The sequence below is a fragment of the Sylvia atricapilla genome, chromosome 3 (assembly GCF_009819655.1).
Source record: "Sylvia atricapilla isolate bSylAtr1 chromosome 3, bSylAtr1.pri, whole genome shotgun sequence".
In the NCBI taxonomy this organism is placed as follows: Eukaryota; Metazoa; Chordata; class Aves; order Passeriformes; family Sylviidae; genus Sylvia; species Sylvia atricapilla.
This window is the reverse complement of record NC_089142.1, coordinates 55,070,685-55,086,823: the sequence shown is the minus strand read 5'-3', so window position 1 is coordinate 55,086,823 and position 16,139 is coordinate 55,070,685. Positions and strand designations below refer to the sequence as shown.

Here is a 16,139-nt window from a genome sequence, read left to right as displayed (position 1 = left end):
CTGCCTTGCCTGTCATCTGAAATATTTTTGCACTGTTTCACAGGCCAGTAGAGCACAGAAGAGGCCTGTCAGAATATTTTGATAGCAGTTTGCTGTTGCCACTGTGAATTAAAATAAGGAAGTATGCTACATATGCAAATCTATTAAGCAAATTGTTGCTGTCCTCTGAGCATATCAGGGATCATAAAACTCAGGTATGCATTATAATGAATTTCACTCCTTTTTCCAGGAACATGTGTAGTCTTCTGACAGAAACATACATTTTACACCACTTCACAGGTGTTAGACCTCTGAAGGTAAAGAAATTTAAATATTTTGTTGTAAGCTTTCCTAGAGGTGTAAGTAAGCATCATACTGTTTGTAAGGCTTTCTTTCTAAGGTATCCCAGGAAAAAGAAGCTCTTGTGTGGAATTTATGGCATCTTAAATGTGGACCTTTCAACCGTAAAGAAGTTTCCTGATTTCATTCTTTGTGCCTAAGATGCATAGATGGAAGAATAGAAACTTGAGTTCAAAAGTCCAAAGTCACTTACATGAGAGAGAACACTGGTTCACGTTCCTTTCAAAATACCTTGTTTTGGAAGTCTGCTTTTTGGTTGTTTGCATCCTCAGAAAATCCTATTGAGCAGGTTGGCTACTGTACTTTTAAAATATTTTATTCATATATGAAAGTATATTTATTCTAATTACTAGCTCTTTTAAATGGATCCCCAGCTATATTAATAATACAGTTAGTAAAGAATTACTATAAAGTCAATACTCATTTAGTTAAGGTATTCAATTAAATATTAAACAGAAATTCAAGGTGGCTGTAGACCAGAGTATCAAATACTTCGAAATATTTCTAAGCCTTCAGATTTTTGTACCGTAACACTTTTGCATGGATTTGCAGCTTAGTTTTCTAACACAATACAGATGTGAACAACAGACACAGATTATAGCCCTTTCATATGAAATAGGCTCTACTGTCCAGATGGAAATTTGTCAGATTCCTCAGAGCTAAGACACATCCAAAAGACACTAGTTTAAAAAGTCTTCAAGAATGAGACACTTATAATGATCTGCAACCACACAGGAACAAATAAGTCTTTGAACAGTATCCAGTTGTTTGTCTCACAAAGAAGGGGACTCAGCTGAGAAAACTGACTTTTGGACACCACTAGAAATAGCATATTCTTTACTAGATCATTTGTATTTTTTTCATGCAGCATAGCTTTTTCAAACCTTGCACTTGAAGAAAGCTCTCATTTCATTATACTGAAAAGGGCTTACCTGAATATATAATAGTTCAACCATTCCGACTTTGTATCCTACCACCAAAAACCCAAGTTCTTTAAAAACAGTGCTTAAATGTGGCTTTAACTGATGTTATACTATGCCTACATATGGAAGTAGTTAGCAAGGAGAAGTTGGGATGAAATACCACTGTAAGGCTTTGCCCAAAACCCAAGAAGAATCTGAGAGAGGAAGTAGTTCAGTTAACTTATTTTTCCTCTCATTTTCCACTTTTTTTCCTCCCTGCAGTTCCTTTGATTCATGTCCATAAATGGACATACCAAAAGCCACTACATTCTCACAGTGTTTTTCAGCCTGCCTGGAACCAGGAAATACCAGGAATTTCTTCAAGGAACCTGTTCCCAAACTGTACTAAAGCCTTCAACACATTTAGCATTTGAACAGAGTTGAGAAGCATGACTAAGGTCCTATCTCCACTGCACAATTCAGCATTGCTGCTGCATCAGAGAACAACTGCTTGCACTCCTCAGTGCTAGCCCTGGCTTTTTCAGCTCTTCTCTGTGCTAGTCCAAGCCCACATCCCCAGAGTAGCAAATTTGGACCCATTCTGAAATATCCCACCCTGAAACATCTGGCTGCATGTTGTGGCAGCATTCCTCAGCTCCTGTCTGTTATTGGGCCAGGGCCAATTGCAGGATTATATACGTTTGCTTAATGGTAAGTAAATTCAACCCTGACAGTAGTATAATGGTGTTTATGTTGTGAGGAACAAAGCATTTTACAGCCTCCTGAGCAGGACCAAAAGGTTGCTAACACGCCACTGCAGTGTTAATACAATCCAGTGGTGCCTCCATTCATTACTCAGCCCCATTAACTGAGCCACTGAAAGAAATGCGCAATCCAAATAAATGTTTGTTGGTTTAAATTAGACCTATTAAAAGCAGGTATTTAGCAGCTTTCAGCGGCTATGAAATATGTTTTCCTGCTCCTGAGCTGAATGCTAAGAACCAGCTTTTCAGCTGGTTTTCAGGACTCTGGTCAGCCTAGCTAACCAACATCACTGCAGTCAGACTGGTTTAGACCACCTGTGACCCAAAATCCTAGAGGCTGTACAATTTTAGGGAAACTGCATGGGACTGTGTACCTTGGAGGGCTCTTGGGAGGACACAGGCTGGCTCCTGTGGTATTTGGTGGGCAATAAACACTTCCAGGAGCACAAACTGCACAAGAGAGTATTCTCTAAACAGCTAAAATTACAACCTAGTACAACCTACTAGGGAAGTGATAAGACAGTTTATCTGGTGAATGAAAGAGAAGGACAAGGGTTCAAAACAGATCTGAAATATTATTCAAACTTTAGACAATGTAATGTGTGGGAAGTATTAGATATAATCTTAATACACTGTGATATGGTGCTAAGTATGCTTTTTAAATTAACAGAGCAATGGAAGTAAGTAAGAAGTCATATTTGGCCTTTTCCATTTATACATGCTGTTCTAATTCTAAGCTTGTCATGGAGTTAAAAAGTCCAAGATCAGTAAGTTGATCCGAAATCTAGTATGTTAGAAACAATGAAAAAAGCTAGTTCTCCTTATTTTGGGAACTGCCACAAGTGTCTCTCAGTGGGTTTCCCCATCAGCCTCTTAGCTGTAGCTGCCCATCTGGGGCAATCTGCTCAACTAGGTTTTTCTTCACCTGTGACTCAAAGGATTTTCATATGGTGGCATAGAAATGAAATATTTCTTTCCTTCCATTGATTCTTTCGGCCACATCTCCATAGCCAGTGAGTAGTCACTTCGGAAAAAAACTGCATAGATAAGAATATGCCCCAGCCAGTGATCTTGAACAGATCCCAGCATGACTAGGGCCTGTGAGAAGTCACCTGGGATCAGTATTTCAAGGGAAAGCAACATTTGTTTTTACTTGCTGTGCTAAAGGTACAGCATTGCTGCTTATCCTTATGATCCACAGGAGTACTAAATAGCACTCTAGAAGTGCCATTTTATTTTACAGTCAATTGATTACAGACACCAGGAAATGCTGTTGGAGAAGAATTGGCAATGCTAACCTACTTCAAAAGAGGGTGCCTTAGAGCTGGTGAGCATGGAAAACATCTCGAATAAGGATATTCTGTGAGGTTTAACCTTACACACACACAAGCACCTACACACACAGACATCCCCATTGTAGCTCTCTGTATTATCTAGCTATTCTCATGAAGAGATGCAGTTATAATACAAATGTGTCACCTTATACAATATTTTAGATGTGAGTATGCTTATGTTACCCTTTGGATAACTGTATGCAATGGGGATTTTTAGTTCTGGCTTTTCTGACTTCTGCAGGAATATAATGAGCATGGCAAATCCTGGAAGTACCGCCACCCTTAAGAGTGCAAGGATTATCTGGGTAAAAACTGGGGGTTTGTATGAAGAAATAGTGGACTTTTTACATGCAGAATAAAGCAATACTCTTCTCTCCTTAAGAGTATTTTCATTTCATACAGTTGAAAAGCAAATTAGAGACTATTTATGTAATGTTTTCTTTGGCTTCTGCTTAGCATTCTCCACAGGCCTTATCATAAAACAATTTAGAAACAATATGTATATTTGTTAACAACCACACACAGACAAACACAATGGTCCTCTCAACACAAATCAGAGACAAACAAGCAACTGGCTGATAAAATCTTTTTTGTGCTGTACGGTTACTGATTATTGTGAGAGGCAGCAGGATCTACTTCCAAATAGCCTACGGTCATGCCTAAAATCTCTCTAAGATTATTTATTAGCCTGCATTAAACCAATCTTCAAATATTTTTTTGCTCTGTACATCCACACCAGAACAAGTTGTGGGCTAGTAGGATCACACAAAAACATCCTGTCATTTAGACAGAAAATAAAGAAACACTGGCACCTGTATTTTGTCTGTCCCTTTTCCAAAACAAAGAGGAGGCAAAAGTTGGTCTGTCATTTTATTTTATGAGTTCATTTAGATAAAAGTGGCTTCATTGATGAGGCAACTTTGAAGCATATAATTTCTGGTAGATTATACTGTTTTATAGCTAGTGTAGAAGTACAGCAATATATTCCGTATTTATCCTAGCTAGCACGTGAACCCGTGGGGTATCAACTCCTGAAACACCAAATTACTACAAAGACCCTGTCAGGTCCCAGTTGGCCCAGGGCTCTATGCCAGATTCACTCCGGACCGCAGGAGCGACACCGAGCTCTTTCTCTGCATCACACTGACACCGTGTGGCAGCTCCCCAGCCGCCTTTTGCTCCGGGTAAAAACTTCTCCATACCGATGAAACTAAACCAAGCTCGCGCTCTTTTTAGTGGATGGTGTTTGATCACTCACTTGAACAATTCGTGCTATTTTGTTACGAGGGATGATAATGTGACATCATGTAAGCGTAGACTTGTTTGAAATATAGGAAATCTTTTTTCTTTTCTCAAAGTGAATTAAAGTAGCAGATACACAGTTCTGCCTGAGCATCATGTTTTGCGTAGATATCATCACATCATTGTTATCTAGATTAAAGATACACAAAAAAAAAAAGCTCCCAAAATGCGTAGCACCAACCCAGGAGGAGCAAATCACTATATGTCACAATAGATCACAATACATCACAATAATTTTCACCAGCAAGTACCTGGAAAAATTCACAGAAAGAGTGGTTTATTTATTAAAGACAGTATTAAAGGAGAGTCAGTTTTAATTGTTTTGCTTTTTATCTTGTATGCTTCTTAAAAACTAATCAACACTCCAAGGTTCAACTTTTAGGATGAGCAGAACTTGCTTCTCCTCCTCAGGGAGACACACTTTGTGTAGGCTTTGGGAATCTGTCAGAGATCCATAAAATTATCTTATGTAATTACATCTCCTTTTTTCCAGATGACTAATTATATTACAATAAGCTTTTGGGTCAAAATGTTGAAAGGGACAAATTCCCTCCTGACTTCTTCAACATGCGTAGACAATGAGTCACATCCATTTTGTGTAGGTTTGGTCTGCTAAACAGGTCTTTGATGCTCTGGATCTAACCCAAACCTGTAAAAACTTGGGGTTTTGTTGTTGTTGTTGTTGTTTGGGTTTTGTATTTGGTTGTCGTTGTTTTGTTTTGGTTTTTGGTTTTTGGTTTTGGGGGGGTTTTTTTGAAAGAAAGCTGTGGACAACCTGGTTTATAATAGGTGATCTCCAAGACAACATCCATTTCTGCAAGACATCACAAGAACAATTGAGATTAAGTAATTAAATGGTGCATACAGAGTCACAGTGCACTTCTGCTCAGTTGAAGCCGGCAGTGGGAGATGGCAACATGCATTTAAAGTGATTTTAATTCACCTCTACAAGAAAGTTCCACTGGCATATTTCATAAACAGGACATACAGTAATTCATATGAAAGTAAAAACTTCCTCAATGATGGGAAATGATAGCATAATCTTCTTCTGCAGTATTTTGATTCTTTGCACCTCAGTAATTCAGGCTTCCCAGTGCTCTCATCTCTAAAAATTCTACTAGATGTGTCAGCTAATTACAAAAATACAAAGAACGTTATATGAAGCCTAGGAAAGCCCATTCTCTTCAGGTGGTTTGCCTGGATTTCTACTGTCCTGGGGCCATGTTTCCTTACAAAATTACACTGAGCGTAACAGATCATTTCCCAGTTATTCCAGATTAGACCAGAAGAGGGCCAGATATCACCACCAAATGCTTCTGTGTTCACTCTTCATTCAAAGTATAACGTATCTATACTTCCATAAAGAATTCATTTTGAACACCAGAACCAAGTATACATCATTTCCTTCTCCATTTAAAGAGACTAAATACAGCTTTAGACCTAGTAACAGAACCGTGACAAAGAGCCTAATTAATTTTTTATAGTAGACTGTGCCATCTTCTGTAGCCAGCAGAAGACTTAGAAGCCAAGCCACGAGACATAAAAATTAACTCATTGCCTTCAAGCAGCGTGCTTTCTGCCACAGAGAAATTCGAGGCTCTGGCACAGATGCAGGATGGCAAAGGTAAGGCCTGCAGCAGAGGCATTTGAAGAGACACAAAGAAATTCTCTGTCAAGCTTCAGAATGAGGCTAGTGCTAAAGCCCAGCTTTGCCAGAATACCACAAATGCAGAGACTCACAACAACTAGATGGGAAGTTAACAAACATTGCACACATCTGCAAGAAGGGCTGGAAGGAGACCTGGGGAACCAACCGCATGCCTATAAGCCTGACCTTGGTTCCAGGGAAGGTCATGGAGCAGATCATCTTGAATCCAGTCACATGACATGAACAGGACAACCAAGGGATCATCCCAACCAGCATGGGCTTAAAAAAGGCATATCCTGCTTGACAACCTCCTTTTATGAAAGACTGTGGACATTGCTTATGTAGGCTTTAGTAAAACCTTTGAGACCATTTCCTACAGCATTCTCCAGAAAAACTGGCTGTTCATGGCTTGGGTGGGTGCACAGTTTGCTGGGTAAAAACTGTGTGGATGGCTGACTCCAGAGAGTGGTGGTGAATGGATTTACATCCAGCTGGAGGCTGGTCATGAATGGTGTTCCCCAACACTCAATACTGGGACCACCATCCACATATTCACTGATGAATTGCACGAGGGGATCAAGTGCACCCTCAGTCAGTTGACAGGTGACGCCAAGTTAGGTGGGAATGTCAGTCTGCTGTAGGGCAGGAAGGCTCTGCAGAGAGATCTGAACAGGCTGGACTGATGGGCCAAGCCAATTACAGTGAAGTGAAGGGCAGAGTCTGGCACCTGGGTCACAACAACCCCATGTAACCCTTCAGATTTAGGGCATGGTGCCTAGGAAGATGCCTGATGGAAAGGACCTGGGGATGCTGGTGACAGCATCTGACCATGAGCCAGCTGTGCCCAGGTGGCCAAGAAGGCATCCTGGCCTATATCAGCACTAGTGTTGCCAGAAAGAGCAGGGCAGGGATCATCTCCCCTGTGCTCAGAACTGATGAGGGCATGACTTGAATCCTGTGTTCAGTTCCGTTCCACTCACTACAAGAAAGATGCAAGAGCGAGTTTAGAGAAGGGTGACAAAGCTGGTAAAGGGTCTGGAATACAAGTCCTACGAGGAGTGGCTGATGGAGCTGGAGTTGTTTAACCTAGAGAAAAGGAGACTCAGAGGTGACCTTATCACTCTCTATAAGTTACTGAAAGGTGGGTGTAGCCACATGGGGGTCAGCCTTTCCCCCCAGGTAACAAGCAAAAGGATAAGAAGAAAACAGCACGAAGTTGCACCAGGGGAGTTTTACTTTGAGTATTAGAAATATTTTCTCACCAAAGGTTCGTGAACCATCAGAATAGGCTGCCCATAGAAGCAGTTACTGTCCTTGGAAGCATTTAGGAGATGTGTGGATGTGGCACTTAGTGTCATGACTTCATGGTGGAACTTGGCAGTGCTGGGTTAACAGCTGGACTCAATGATCTTACAGATCTTATCCAAACAGGATGATTCTGATTCTCTGACTGTCAGCCATGCCATTGTGCCTTATGGACATGACCAAAAGGCAATTCTGCTGTCTTCTGATCAGGAGATCAGTCTGGAGTTTTGGGGTGTCTCAAAACTCTTGTATCTCACTGTATTTGCTTTATTTCAGTAAATTAAAAATAGAGAACTAAACATGAAATAAATGGCAACACAAATTTGACACATGCTGTGGCTGAGGCGGAATACAATAATTTGCAATGGTATCCTCTAAAATCTGTTTCCAGGCTTCCATAATTATTCCAAGTTTGTCCATGGTCTCCATAGTAGCCTTTCCTGAGGCTTAAGCCTGGTGTGGTGACTCACAGTGGTTCAGCAGAGGATTCAACTCCTTTCCAAGGAGTCTGAGTCACAGGATGCCAAAGCTGGACTGGTTTCCTGTAATGTAGAGGTTCCTGAGCTATGGTAGATGTACCACTCATGGTACACAATCCACCTCAGCATGATGCTCCAACACCTCCCAGACATTGCCACAAGGTATGTGAGGGTAAGCAGGAGATGTTGCTGCTGCTGGCAAACAAACACAAATATTTGGAAACTCATGCTTTAATAAGTTCCTGGACTGTTATTGACTCTGTCCCTGAACTCCTCAGAAGAGCAAAAACAATTTACCACAGCCCAGCAGTAAAACAGCTGAATATAGAGCTCACCATGAGTCCTGGGCTGGTTTCCCAAGCTCATTAGTGGTGCTGCTGTGGGCACAAAGTGTTACAGCAGCTGCCCTGTGACCCTGCAGCACTAGAAGTTCCTCACGGTGCTCTTATTCCTCAGCATCCACTCTGAAGTGGTACACTGGGCAACTCCTTCTGGCACAGGTACCTCCTCAGTCACAAGCTTGAGCTTTGCAGCAGACTTTGATAGAAGGGAGGTCAGAAATGAGATCTTTGCCTCTTAGATTATCATCCTAACCACAGAGTCACAGATTGAGGCTTCCTTTTATATTTCTGACTTCTGGTCCCTACCGAATCTCATTTTCCTACAAAAGTGGGTGCCCTCCCATGCAGCAAATGAGCAGCTCCTCCCATCTTGCTGAGTATGGTTTATAACCTTGTATTTAAAGGGCTAATTTTGTATTTTGAATCCACTCCGTCTCAGGAAAGGCAGGAGCCCAGGCCACCCACTTGCTGGATGACACAGGGAAGCCTCTGGCAGGTGCTTTTAGAAATGCTTAGTGGAACTCTGTCATGGTATTCCCCAATTTAGTGTTCCCACTGAAACACTCCAAACCACATGCCGCTGATCATTCCCTCATTCCCTCCCCTCATGCAGCAGGATGGAGAGGAGAATTAGAGGCCCAAAAGGTAAAGATCAGAGGTTAGGATAAGAACAATTTTCTGGAAACAACGATATAAGAACATAAAGAATAACAACAACACTATTAGTAACATTGCACAAGATGGGCAAGCGACTGGCAGGTGAGTGCTCCCAGCAGGAAAGAGCCCAGCCTCCCTCCTGTCCCTGTGTGTGGTGTGAGGTGCTGTGGAATAACCTCATGGTCCTGGCCATGCCTCTCCTGGCTATCGCAAAAATTAACTCTGTCCTGGATGGAACCAGGACAAGCTCTGATACCACACACCAGCTGAAACAGAAAACATTTTACATGCAGATGGATGAAGCTGTCAAGATTTTCTGAAGGGAGCTTGATAGCAGCTGTTGGATGTTCCTTGGGTCCCATCAGGCTTCAAAAAGACAACCTAGTATCTGTCGTCCTGGACTATCACCAGCCACTGGACACCAGGACTAGCACCAGCATTTATTCATATGCTCTGACACCACCATTACAAATGTCTTTAAAAATCAAAGAAGAAATTAAATCAGAAGAAATATTTACACGAACATTAAATGAGAATAACTCCTTTCATTGTCAATCTGACTTGTCAATTTCTGGCAAAGACACATCCCAAACCCCACTTAGCTCCTGTCCTGTCTTGATGACCATAATAGCTTTCATAACTGCTCTCCATTCCAGAATCAAAGGTCAAACTAGAAGTCACATGCTTGAATACCCTCTGGTTCCATTTTTATCCAGGAGCTAGGCTGGCCCTGCACCTCTTAATGGAACCTGGCATCACCTTAAGATGTCAACATATCTATTTGTATTCAGGAGACAGTACCAGTTGTAAAAAACAAAAAACAAAAAAAATCCACAACAACAAAAAACCCTGAACAAAAAAAAAACAAAACCAAAAACCAAAAACAAACAAACAAACAAACAAACCCCAACCCACACTTAATACCTTTACCATCTTTCTTCCTACCTTCCTCTCCTAATAATAAATGTAACTAATGTTACAGTTGGAGAAATTATCTTCAATTCATGGAGCAAAGACTGAAGCAGCTCCCATCCCCCCTCCAAGAAAAGTGAAATTGTGCTCTATAACTGCACCAGTTGGTAGTATTTGGTACAGAAAGGGTCACAAACAGCATAGTACTTCTGATGGGTTTATTGGTCACAGGCAACATTACAAAGCAGTTACACTGAATAATGCTGTCACAGTCCTATCGTAATGTGAGGTTGCTACAACACATTTAGATTTCACACAGTGAAACTACTTGAGAAAAAAAAAATTCATGCTCATAACGTAAGATCAAGAAAATACACTTGGTTAAAAGAAAAAATGGTCCCAGAACTTCAGCCCACTCAAACTGAAGTTAATGGAAAAGCTTCCTCTGACTTCAGCAGGCTCTGAATACAGCCTTCAACATGCCCTGGCCAACCTATAAGGTCAAATGCCTCTCTGCTCAGTTACAGGCTCCTCATTCTTCTGACATACTTGTGCGTGATATATTTTCTCCTTTTCAAATGAGAAGACCATAAATGTGAAATTGGCTATGCCAAATTTTATACATAACAGAGCCAATTTTGGGTCATCAGCTTTAGAGAGTGGGAGAATTACAAAGGTGATAATGTGTGTACTGGAAAAGGAGGGAGTTCCTAAACTCCTGAGTGCCTGTAGCAGCTGTTTGTGTAGCCTGAAAGCTTCCAAGAAAGGTCATTACACAGTTCTTCAGAATTTTCATCTCTGACAGCACCTGCATTCAAAGATAGGATTTCAAAACCACAGCTGACAAAAACATGTACCAAACAGAGAAACATGTCTTTACCTAACTAAAACAAAATCTTTTAATCAAATATAAGTTTTAACTTGAAGTAAGATAATTACTTCTGGGAGCTCAGACATATTCCTGAGATAATTTCTTCTAATTTATGGGTGACTTGATGCATTCTACACCCACCCATTCGGAGGATGGGTGTACAACACACAAACTGTGCATCTAATTCTCCATCGGTGTTGGAGCCATCAGAGGGCAGCAACATGCCAAGGCTTCCCAGCCCACAGAACTCCTGTAGCTGGGCATCTCTTCCACATGGGGGAAGATTTAGTTACCAGTCCTACTGACCCCAGTATAGCTTCTTGCACCAAAACACTGCATTGTTTTATGACACCCAAACCTCAGAGTGCAATTCATGTTTCAAGGAAAACTGAAGTGAGAAGAGTCCTATTTAGACTACAATGGTCACCAAGAATGTAGCTCTTTCCCAGAACTGTATTTGCTAGTTGTCTGCATTTTTAAAGTAGAATACTGATCACCAACCATGCTTTATAAAATTCTCCCTCTCCAGTGCATATCAAAGATAATATCTGTGTTCGTGTCTCAAACTATGATGACCAAATGATTTTAGCATAATAATGGACATGGTTCTACCACATCCAAGTGGGAATGACAGGCGCTGCCATCCTGTGTCACAAGCATAGTCCATCAGGAGTCCCTGAGATACAAATATGGCACCCACTCTCCTCTCTACTGGCATTTTGGTCAAGAGTTCTCAATAAAAATTTCAGCTTATTTTTTATAAAAAAAGGTTTCATTAATTAAAAAAAGTCTATTTACAAATCAGTTGTGACATGAATAACAACATTCCATAGGAAAAATCAGACTGTCTCAAAAGTTGGTAAATATGTTTTTAACTGTAAAATGTCAGATATTGGCTGTTTTCTGTCTTGATAGAAGCTGAGTCCGGTAAGTAATTCTATATCTCTGATCCGAGCCGTATGAAACTTCATTCTTTCTTCAACCCACATGGATTCAGACTTGCCATCCTATTGGGACAGGGGAAGAAAAGAAAAGGGGTTGTAAAACTTTTTTTTTTTCTCCTGAGATGCATTTAATCTACTAAAAAAAGACATTTTTGATGTTTTATAAAGACAAATCAATAACTGTTGGCAAGCATCTAACAAATGGAGTGTGCAAGATTATACATAGTTAGAAGCTTGTCTGAATTTAGTTCTTGCTAAATTTATTACCTCCTCAAGTATACAAAACCTGTAGCTGCACCAGTTGGTGATAATGGGGAATAGCAAGTTGGGTCCAGCATCTATCATCAGTATGATAAAAATATTTCTGGGCGTTGTGTCTGACTCTAATTCCCTGCTGCAGGATTGGTCTACACACTTTCCACACTTTTTTCATGGTGTATATGGAGTGTAGTTACGTTTGTTCTCACCACAGTGCCAAGGTACCTGAACAAGAAGCAACCAGTGCTCTTCAGGAACATCTGTGTCTTCTCCTTCTGCGTGTGCATTTGGCCTTAGCACTGACCTTTTGTTGTGGGAGACTCCTCTTAGAAGCTCTTCATCCTTCTCAGCTGTTGACTGAATAGTTGCATTACAGAAGTCTATGTATGTATCATATTGATGGTCTCTGCACACTCTGACTCCACTCTTCTAGCTCTAAGTTTTGCTCTTTGAACAGATCTGTTTTCCCATTTGATCACATTCACAGCCTTGGACATAATTCTGTTTGCAAAAATATTGTCCTCTCTCTCAAGATGAACACGTAGACTGGACCACCTTACAGGCTTTAACCAGTTAATTACTGATTTCAAATAAAACAAGCTCAAGCCTGAGTTCAGATATGTATGGGGCCAAACAGACTACTTACTGCACAGCTTTCACTGTTGTCTTCTCTGTGAGGTACAATGTAAGACAAGGCATCTAGAGACCCTTCACACTCCAGAGGAGTTTCAGAAGTATTTTTACAGCTAGTCAGCACAATGAAGAAGTGAGTCGGAACTGGAACTTCTGAACTACCAGAGTATCTGAAATAGAAAAGATCTTTTTGTAAATTCACCAAATCGTACTTGCACAAAGATAAAATGACAACATTTAGCTATATTAAATTTTATCAATTCACCTATATTGTCCAAAGAAAGCTTAGGTCTGGAAGGAAAATTCCAGATTATTATTTTTGAAAATCAAGTTTCGCTTGTAGGTTGATTTAAGTGACAAGTTTGATGAGGTATAACAAATTCATTTGCCATAAAAATGTGTGAAACTCCAGAGGAGATGAAGAGTTCAGCCCACGTCCAGGAACCCCTCTGCTAGCTTGAACCAATCTTGCTTACTAGTGTAACTCACAACTAGTGGTAGAATATTGCCAGCTCAGGATGTATCAACCATGTCACCAGGCATAAGCCCTTGCCTTGTCCTCTCCTAGAGGCAAAGGCAATGTCCTAAATTTTCAGGCAGGTAGACATCATTTCGCATGCAACAGCTTCTCTTATACTCCACCTTCAGGTTTAGGATGACACATTTTGAAGGTATATTTTTCTCTTGGTGCTTGTTGCTTCTTTCTGAACTTACTTTTCTGCTTAGGACCTTTTGCATGTCTTTCTGAAGAAGGATAGCAATTACTAACAGACCAGTATTGGAGGAAAGAAACAAAGGACTAGAATGTGAAAGGTTCTCACCTTCTCAACTTTTCTGGGGTATCATAGAGCCCATCAGAGTCATAATCAAACACAGGACCACTGACTACATTGACACCATTCCTGGCTGCAGCATATTCAGGTAGCAGGTGTTGATGGAAGTAGTTCCATAAAACTGAAACACAGTAATGGAATCAGGAAACAACCTTCACAATAGAAGCTGCTACTACAATTCTGCAATTATTTAGTGGAGTATAGACAGACATGATAAGCTAGGAAAATAACAAATTCTACAAGTGTTTACTGTTGCTAAAAGTTGCATCCAACTGGGCAGCAGCATTCATTGCACCATGTCCTGACATATCTAACCTATATAGTATTTTAAATTATAATTAAGATTTGAACAGTATTCCATTACAAAAACAGGACATCTTTTTTTTTTTTTTTTTTTTTTTTTTTTTTTTTCTTTTTTTTTTTTTTTTTTCCCCAGTAGAAGTACCACAGTTATCCTCCTTTTTCACCAGGAATATGCTTATTTTCTGTCAGCCAGTCATCTCATGTTCTCTCTCTCCCAGGAACCAGGAGTTATTTGCATGGTTTGGAAGCAAGCATAATACCAGCAGTCTTCTATTCAGCTATGGACATAAAATAGGGATAGAAATAAAATACCTTTAAATGCAGGATACATTGGCACAATGTTGCTGGTAAGCAAGGCATCATAGTGAAGTTTCTTTGCATCTGTCATAAAATCTGAAACAAAAAAGGCCAACGAATCACATGGATTTGTTAATTTACACTTGCATTTTCGTGATCAGTGTAATAACATTGAGATGAGCTAACCTAACTTCATTTTCCAAAACCAATGTGGGTGTAAGTGCTGAGTTTGGTACCTGCTGGATTCCATCTAAATTAAATTATCTTAGTAGCAGCAGCAATTACACTTGTCAGATATACCGCTGGCAAATTTCATGAGATTTAAAAACATCAGAACAGGCTTCTGAATTGTGAGGAAAGAAATAAAATTCATGAGTGTCAGGCCAACTTTCCCTGACTGCAGAATCTAGGCCTAAAGACAGGATTCTGTTGAAACTTTGCAAACTACATTTGATGTGGATGTTTAAATAACCTGCTACTTGGTATTCAGTGCAGTAGAGTCAATAAAAATACTTCCATATCAGGTCAGCAACAGTTCACAAACAATTTACCCATGCAAAACAAAGTGAAATTTGCAATCTACCAGCTTGCTGGACTTTACTCAGTGTCTACATGTCCCTCTCAGTTTCTTCTGTGACATGCCACTTTAGAAACACGGTAAGTGTCAAACTTCTGGGAAGTTCTAAGTGACCTTGGACAACCCACCAACTGCTGAAGTGTCTAAAAGGTTTTCCTTTCTCATATACCAAAGCGAGCTGCAACAATTCAGCAACTACTGCTTCGTATTCTGATTAAGTATCAAGAACACCTACAAAGACTACATCTGCTACATTACAAATCATGTAATTCAGATATGCTATACAATGAAGACAAAGTACTTACTTGGAGGAACAAGAAATGCATAAGTTAGGCGAGGATGATTGTTGTAAAACAGACAAGTCTGGTTATTATTCTGTGAAATACGAGCATCTTTGTGTAAACAGCTGGAGGCAGCTCCTGTAGGAGAAACCCATTTGTCCTATTGAAGAAGAAGAAAGTATCATTGTGAAAGCTGACTTACAATAATTGTCTTGGTATGAGAAGGTGCAGAACTCTAAATATTTAGCTGCAGCTGCCTTTAAGAGTGTGAAGGGCTTAACTAAGATGCAAGAATTGTTCCTCTTGTATCAGTGGAAAGCAAGCCCTCCCATCCACTTCATGTACCTTGGAAATAAAGTGAACAGAACTGCAGCATTTTAGTCAATTATAACATCTTCTAAAAGAGAATCTAGAGGTGCCCATTAAAGACAATTTGATTTACTGACAGACAGACTCACATAATTAACAGATAAATGTGTGGGCCACTTATTACAGTAACTGGTTGCTTCATGCCACTACCCTCAAATTATTTAGGATCAAGTAGATCTTGCAAGAGTTTAGCTAAACTTAATTATAACAGTCATTATTTAAAACTTATGATTCCCAGATAATCAAATTAAAAAGTATTCTCTACTATCGTAATTCTTTTTAAGTTTGATCTGGCTTCTAAATTTTCTCTGAATGAGAAAGGCCAAATTGAGAAAACTTCCATTCATCAGATCAGGGCTCTGCATTGAACAGGTGTATCTTAAGCATAGGGTTCAGGACCACAAAGACCTACTTTATTTTCACTGACCTCTTTTTTCCTCAATCAGGTAATTCTGATTTCTGAGAGAAGGGTCATATCAGGGCATGAATAGCTCAAGATGGTCCTGAGATTACTTTTCCAAAAGGATCCTGCCACATTACAAACTGCTTTAAGACTATGAAACCCACATTGAGGCCAGTTTTCAAGGACAGCACTGACAGACTGCTGTAGCAGACGTATGCTACCAGTGCAGACTCCTAGAGGTTCTGTACGAATGGCAATGGACTCCTCCCTTCCCAGTGGATCTGCTCAATGGAGGCAAAACTTTCACTCTGAGAAATGGAAGAGTCAAAGTCAAAGTTCCTTACTAGCATAGCTACCTCACACAAATTTCCACTGTGTATCTTTTCT

At 40.2% G+C, this 16,139-nt stretch overlaps 1 protein-coding gene across 1 annotated transcript in view; it reads right to left on the bottom strand.

Annotated features, from left to right (window-relative positions):
• Positions 1-10,186: 10,186 nt before the first annotated feature.
• ENPP1 (ectonucleotide pyrophosphatase/phosphodiesterase 1) overlaps positions 10,187-16,139 on the bottom strand; it is a 52,762-nt gene continuing 46,809 nt past the window's right edge. Inside the window, exons 21-25 of the mRNA XM_066315394.1 lie at positions 15,005-15,140; positions 14,138-14,218; positions 13,511-13,643; positions 12,703-12,859; positions 10,187-11,861 (exon numbers count right to left, since the gene is read on the bottom strand). Of these exons, the coding sequence (XP_066171491.1) occupies positions 11,694-11,861; positions 12,703-12,859; positions 13,511-13,643; positions 14,138-14,218; positions 15,005-15,140 (675 nt within the window). The 3' untranslated portion in view covers positions 10,187-11,693. The remainder of the gene's footprint in view (positions 11,862-12,702; positions 12,860-13,510; positions 13,644-14,137; positions 14,219-15,004; positions 15,141-16,139) is intronic.